This window comes from Stylophora pistillata, chromosome 3, assembly GCF_964205215.1.
Source record: "Stylophora pistillata chromosome 3, jaStyPist1.2, whole genome shotgun sequence".
In the NCBI taxonomy this organism is placed as follows: Eukaryota; Metazoa; Cnidaria; class Anthozoa; order Scleractinia; family Pocilloporidae; genus Stylophora; species Stylophora pistillata.
In genome coordinates, this window is record NC_142521.1 from 27922779 (window position 1) to 27930095 (window position 7317).

General features: G+C 38.6%; 1 protein-coding gene across 2 annotated transcripts in view; it reads left to right on the forward strand.

The window, feature by feature from the left end:
- The first annotated feature begins 271 nt into the window (after window positions 1-271).
- LOC111329788 (uncharacterized) overlaps window positions 272-7317 on the forward strand; it is a 12821-nt gene continuing 5775 nt past the window's right edge. Inside the window, exons 1-2 of one of the 2 annotated variants that reach the window (XM_022934561.2) lie at window positions 272-700; window positions 1645-1764. In XM_022934561.2, coding sequence (XP_022790296.1) covers window positions 524-700; window positions 1645-1764 — 297 coding nt within the window. In that variant the 5' untranslated portion in view covers window positions 272-523. Of the gene's footprint in view, window positions 701-1256; window positions 1453-1644; window positions 1765-7317 lie in introns of those variants that run through there. The other variant, XM_088754669.1, reaches the window with a different exon arrangement.

A 7317-nucleotide genomic window follows, 5' to 3' on the forward strand; every position in this document is an offset into this window, starting at 1 on the left:
ACTGACATAAAAATTTTTCCTGAACGGATTATGACCAAATTGGCAACGACTTGAATATCTACTCCTAATTCCTCGCATTTTAGCGGCTATTCGCCGTGGTGTTTTTTTATCCAGGGGGTTATTATAATCAATTAATCCTGCTCTCATCAGAAAGAGAGGCACAAGAAGACAGGATTACTGAGGCCCGCAGCGAAAATCTCTTCAAAAATTCCAATCGAAGTGAATTCCAGAAAAACTACTGTAGAGGGAGGCTATTCATTTCGCCGTAAAGCGATGAATTTTCATCTCAAACGGTGAATAGCAGAAAGATAAGTAGAATTTATGTGGCAATTGGAAATAAACTGATGTAGGTGATGACGGATAACACACCACCAGTTGTTATGTTATGATTTTATTGGTCAAAGTTGACTCCAAGGGTAACATAAAATCGATCCGGGTAAAGTAACTTTTAGTTCGTTTCTGTGAGTCACGAGAAGGGGAAGAAGTGTAAAGCTAATTTTCAGCGAGTGTTGCTTGTTCGTAAATGAGAACTTCATTTAGAATGGGGGATAGTATAAGTAAAGGTGGCTCGTGGAGGTTACACTGGTTTTTCTCGATTACCTTAATTGCCTTTGTGATTGCTGTGGCATGTTTTGTGGAGGAGGCGGAATCAGCCCGCGAGTCGAAATCTGTGAAAAGCTCGAAATCCAACAAGGAAAAGGTAAAACTATCTGGTTATGCGATTATGAAAGGAACTATTTTCTGGAAATCAAATGCAGGGCACCCAGGACTATGTCTTGAAGGTGTTAGGTCGAATGGGTACGGAAGAGGTTTGTCATTATATAGCACGCGCTTTACTCAAGACAAAAACCAAGGATTATTTACTTAATAAAGAGGAATATATTTGTTCTTGGAGATAGGCTGGGAAGTTAGCGTTATTCGTGTGTAGCGACAGAATACTTTCTTAGTTCAATATCGCACAAATAAGTTGTTGTTCAGAGTTGTCATTGAGCCGGACTCAATGAAATCGGTTCTCCAGTCTCGTCAGATATTGGTTACCGATAGCCACCCAGAATCAACGCAAGGTTTATCAACAATGATATTGCATGGCGAACTAAAAATAACATCATTAGCTGTTAAAAAGTTCTTATATTCATCTCTCAACTCTGTGTATACATACAACGGTGAAAAACATCCTAAACCAGATACACGCAGAGCAAATCAGAGTGTGATGGGCTCTAGCGGATGTGGTAAGAGAAGTACTCAAGAATAATATTTACGATGCAATCCGTTTTATATCTTCATACCGTTGTTATTACATGTTATTTGAAAAAATGTTCAATATTAGACGTAAGATTTCCTTCAAAGAGACGCCGGATATAGGGGATAAAACAGTTTCGTTTTTCAATGCTTTGTAGTCTGTCCGAGAGAAATGTTACATTTGGAAAACATATATTTCGCAAGACAACAGATGTAATTTCTATTTGTTTACCACAAATATTTCGTTTTCCTATCTTAAAAAAAAAAAAATCACAGAGAAAACTCACAGTTTATGGAAAGATAATGAAGAGCAACAAATTTTGAAGGTTACTTCGCAAGCCCGAGAATTTCCTTAGTTATTTTCCCCGCTTTTATTTATTTGTTTATTGTTATTTTTTGTACTAGGGGAAGTGTAGAATCCTTCAAGATAAGGATAAATATTACTATGTGCAATGTGGAGGAGAAGGAAAGAAAAAGAAAGGTCCAGGCTCAGGAAAAGAAAATGAAAAACGCTCAGGTGGTGAGGTAAGTCAGAAAATGGACATTACTGGTCGTTGTTAACTTTTTATTTATATCGCATAGATCACTACTCAATGATGAAGTGGAATCGCCTTAACAACAAATCAAAACGCTGTAGTTTAATAGCTTCTCTCTATTACAAAATAGAGCAATTTTCTGGAATTATACCTTTGCGAAAGACACATTCTCACACAAGCCGGCTTGTAGAAGGCTGACATTATTAGAAGTTTTTTATTTCTACATAAAATCCGATGCTGGTGAAGACATATCACGTTTTTTTTTGATCGAGGTCACGTATAAAACTGTGGGATTTTGAACTTTGTACGTCAGTTAGTGACGCATCAGCTTAGATATCATGAAGCCTGTGGCTTTCTTTCACAACATTGAAATGAGAAAACGAAGTTAAAAAAAGTGTTTGAAAGAAGAAGTTTATTCTCTACGTATAACTTTTTCTTCCAATTTTCTTCTTGTGTTTTGGCGTAATCGAAATAACAAGCTTAGTTTCAATGCTGAAACCCGATATTTTTTCTAACTCCATGACAAAGAGTTGAGTAGCTTTTAAAAGGCTAATCTTCATCTCCTTTTCTAGTTTCCCCTCGATTTGCCCAAAGCCCTTTTGAGGTGATAAAACTGAGGCCCCATATTATAACACTAAACTGTTAAAACATGTCGTCGTATTTTCGATACTCTTGTTTGAGGACAAACCTTTCAACATGTCTACGGCCAATAAGCTAGAGTAGATACCAAAGAAGGTCATTTTCTCAATATTAAGTCGAGTTGTATTATGCAAAGTAGATGAATAAACTCTTAGTCACACTTCGTGCAAACTGAACTCGTTCAATTTATATTTCGTTTCTAGTATAACCCTTTTTCTGGATTTAATTTTTAAAGTGCCGAGCACAGCGTGAAATATCCGGACAACGCGTTTTAGTAATCAGTAATTAAAACAGATTATAGCTTTACCGCCAAAGAGGTTTCTTCAAGGATCTCTTTCCAAATGCTAACCTCAACCCTTACTGCTTTTTCTCGGAATGGCTATCTGATGAAATTACTCCTGTAAGTAGAAATCAACCATTTTACAACTGAAGTTTAACGATTGAAACGGAGAACAAGTTAAATACTTTTTGTCGGTATCGAGTTAACACCGCATGAGCCAAATCTATCGCATTAACGGAATGTTCCTGGTTTTTTTTTTTTTTTTTTTATCAATTTACCGGCTAAAAAACTCTCCCATCGGTTATGTGTTGGTGATGTATCTACTGCCGAAGAAATATTTCATTGTCACTCTCCACAGCTTGTGAGCGATTTTAAACTCGTTGCACTTCATCATACTCCGTTCTACGAATTCTTTGCAAATTTTTCACGCCCAGAGGTATGGTCCCCTGTAATGGCTTAGTAACATATGCAGCTTCTAAAATGTCTTGTGTTTTTTATCTTCTCGTACTGTATCCGTCAAAGTCTATCCTATACTCATCGCTCCTTGGATGGGGACACCCTCATGTATTAGTTTCACAATGTGATGCGCTGACTTGCGACATGTGTTTTAGTCGGAAATCTTTATTTGAGTAAAGTTGACCGGCCAAACCGATAACCAGTAATGCAGTAATAAAATCACTAATTAGTGATCAAAATCACTAGAGTTTTTGGAACGCCATTAGCTTTATCCGAATTTTTTATCTCTAAGAAGTTGCATCAAGTGTACGTTGCCTTAATTTTATTTTCAGACGTCTTTACTCACTGCTCTCACTCAAGCGGTGCGCGCACTCCGATTACATTGCATTGTGGTAGCGTTATTTTCAATATGGCGGTAAAAGCGGCCGAAATCCGTAAAAGTTAGGCCGTTTATTTTTCTTTTCACTATAGGTAAATACAGTTTGATATATTCTAAATGTGAAGAAGTATTTTTCGTACGTATTTGTCGCGTATTATATCGTTCTCCAGGACAAACGCAAGCACTGTATTTTAGCATATAATTTGAGATCGGTCTTCGAGGAGGTCAAATTCGTTGTACGTCGTGGTTTGAAGTCATTCAAAGATTTGTTTGGCCACTTTGATCCTTCTTCAACAGCTCTGACCAAACGCACTCCAACGGCACAAATATTTTATGCATTTTAAAGTGATAGAGTTTGAGACCTTTTTATGGAGCGAAAAGGCCCATTGTTGCGCTTAGTGTGTTGCGTTACATAGCGTTACTACTGCAAGGACATTTATTTATGATATGTACTCAATCGTGCACTAAATCTACTTTCCTAAGTAAAGAAAAATTAACAAATCGCGAGTGTTGTCTGGTGAATCTTCTATCCTGATCATCGAATGAAGGACAGTTTAATTAGAGCAATGAAAAGAGTCACTGGATCCATAAAAACCTCTACCTTGGGTGAGGCGACACGCGAAGCAAAAGGAAGTCGACCATTGAAAGGTGTTGATAGGCCTGTGCGTCTCCAACCATTCGCTGGCACTTTTAAATCTTCTACCCTCAAAGTTTAGCTCTTATTAGTATAACTCTTGTTGACTTTCCTTTGCGATGTGGTAATAAGGGTTCGGTTTGAGGTATCATTTTCCCTATCTGTGTGTTCTTGAGGTTTGGCAAAGCCGGATGAGATTGTGTTACAAAAGGCAAAATTTTTTTCTGTGCGCGCGCTATTTCCTTTGTTTTAAAGGTATATTTCTTTCCTGCAGAAATAACTCCAGAGATACGTTTCTCAAAACCCTCATCTAGGTTTCCTCTATTCTCGACGGATACTTTGAAACTCTGTACGATTTTACTAAACGTGGAGCGAGACAAATTCGTTGGTAGGAAGCATGGGGCTTCTCCTTTTGCAAATCCCGTATTTACGCTCGGTGGGAAAAGTTCGTGTATTACAGGGTCTCTGTCTCTTTAATATGCGTTTGTATGTCGAGGGTCAATTCCCTGTTAAATAACTCGCGTCTAGGAATATAATTTCTGACTTTGAAATTATTCATCCCGCCATCGGTTGTGAGTGTAACTGTTGCCATTTGTGTGGAGATTCTTAGTCAGATTGCAGTTTCGAATCTTTCTTAATGATGTCAGTTGCCTCCTAAGAATGAATTCGTTATGGAGGAATGACGGGAGTGGCGCAGGTCCGTCAAACCTTTTTAACTTGCGAAGGAAAGGCAACAGACAGTGAATTCCCGTTACAATCCACGTATATTCACGCCATCTCGCTGCCACCAAAGAAGTTCACTCCAACGTGTCAAGATGCAAATGACTCAATTTTTGTGTTACAACCATGATGCAACGTAATCAGACTGCGCACACCGCCTGGCTCTCACTTAAACAGGACGCGCTTTCTCCGCCCGCGGGAAGATTCAAGACGAGTCGGGTAGAGGTTTGCCGGGGGTCTGGCACTAACATCAGTGTCAATCAACCCCTCATACTTTCCTGCGCGCGAAGTGTTATAATAAAGTTTTCCTCGTACGCTACTTTTACTTCAGAATGCCAAACTACTTGGAGTGACTATTACAAACAATCTTTCTTGGAACTCACATATGAACGAAACTATCAAGAAAGCGTCTAAACGACTTTATTTTCTTAGACAGTTTAAACGTGCTAGGGTCCTTACATCGGACTAAGTCAGATTCTACACATGTTGTATTAGATCCGTCTGTGACTATGCTGTACTGGTTTTTCATTCATCTCTGCCTAGTTACCTAATTAATGACTTAGAACGAGTTAAGAAAAGAGCTCTATCAATTATTTTCCCTCACTTATGTTACAACGAATCGTTAGCATTTTTGGACTTGGATTCACTTTTCGATCATGACAGTTTTTTATGCAATTCACTTTTTAATAAAATCTTACATGACAAAGAGCATAAACTACACCACCTGCTTCCCCCAAGACATTCCCCTAAATACAACTTAAGGCATAGCCGAGTGTTTGATATTAGTTACAAAACCAACCGCACCAAGAACAGTTTTATTAACTTTCACTGTAATTTAATTAACAATAATAAGAATGTATTTTAGGTTGTATTTTTTTTTACGGAACATTTTATCTCCATTATTTTATAGAACATTTTAGCTACACAGTTATTGTCCGCAATTTAGCCAATGGCTACCATGTACATACTAATGAAGTATTTCTCCGAAGTATCTCTCTCTCACACTTAAATCATACCCGTAGATGCCTTATCTTTCCCAAAGCAAATTTTCGAAAAAGAGTGAACTTGCTACCATGGTGGCGAGGGATGCTCGTATTGAAGCCGACCCTGTCGAGTCGGTCATGATCCTTCGAAGGCGCACATTCTAACCCTTATAATTAAAATATGTAGCCATGCCGATCTAGCCATGGGCGAAATTGATCACAAACCCAAGTTTTCTGGTCCGATAAAGCCTTCCTTATGGTGGCGATATCGAGACGATGTATTTGATCTCTGGCAGCAGGGCCTTCCTGCCCTGCATCAATTTACTGATTACTTCAATTCTCTGTATCCTGCTATTAAGTTTGAGCTAGTTTTTTCTGAGCGTGGGCTCCACGTACTTGATCTCACTTTACATCTTATCGATGGATTTATCAGGACACACGTCTATTCCAAACCTACAGATAGCCATTTATATCTTCCGCCTTCCAGCTGCCATCCTAAGCACGTTTTCAAGGCTATTCCTTTTGGAGTAGCCACAAGATTGAAAAGAAATTGCTCTGAAGAAGTATTTTTTGCCGAGAGAACAGCTGAGTACAATGAGTACCTTGTTAACCAGGGTTACCCTTCTAAATTAGTTTCTAAACAATTCTCCAAAGCCTCCGCCATCCCTAGACATAATTTACCCAGGACTCGTGGAAAAGAAGCGAAGAAACTATTTCCATTTGTTACTACATTTAATCCTAACTTGCCCGACGTAGGCAACATAATCAAAAAGCATTTGTTTATTTTGCAATCTCACCCCAAATTGAAAGAACTTTTCCCTCGAAGTTCTATCATACCATCTTTTCGTCGATCGAAAAACCTCAAAGAATTGTTCAAAAACAAAACAACAAATCTCAAAGAATTGCTCACAAACAAAACAACTTGTGAAGTAGCGATACCCTTCAACAAAACCCCACACACCCTGGACGATTTTTCGTTCCAATGCATTGATCAGGTACAGGCCCCTAGTGGCTCTGCAGAGATCGATAGGCTGTTGATCACAAAAGAGGCTTAGTGGAGTGCTCAGTTGTTCTCTTTGGCACCCCATGGTTTGAATAAAAGAAAGGAATTTCATTCAAAAAATAGAATTTGCTATAGTTAATTTTCCATCTTAAATTAGGCGCTACTAATTGATCGTTCAAAGGCCCTTTTCTTGGATTTTGTCGGCCCTTTAGGTGTGGATTGGACTCAGAGGCCCTGCCAAGTGATCTTATTATGATTAATATCATTTAAGGGCCCCTCCAGGGATTTTGTTGCTAATTTGTTCTTTCGGGCTCCAAAGGCCTTGTTTTGGGAATTTGTTACGGTATACAGTCGTAGTAAAAAGTGGGCCTTTCCTTTTTTAGTGCTCGCCGCATTGCTTCTTTGCAATTGGTTACGCCACTTATATTAACATATTTAGTATTCTTAT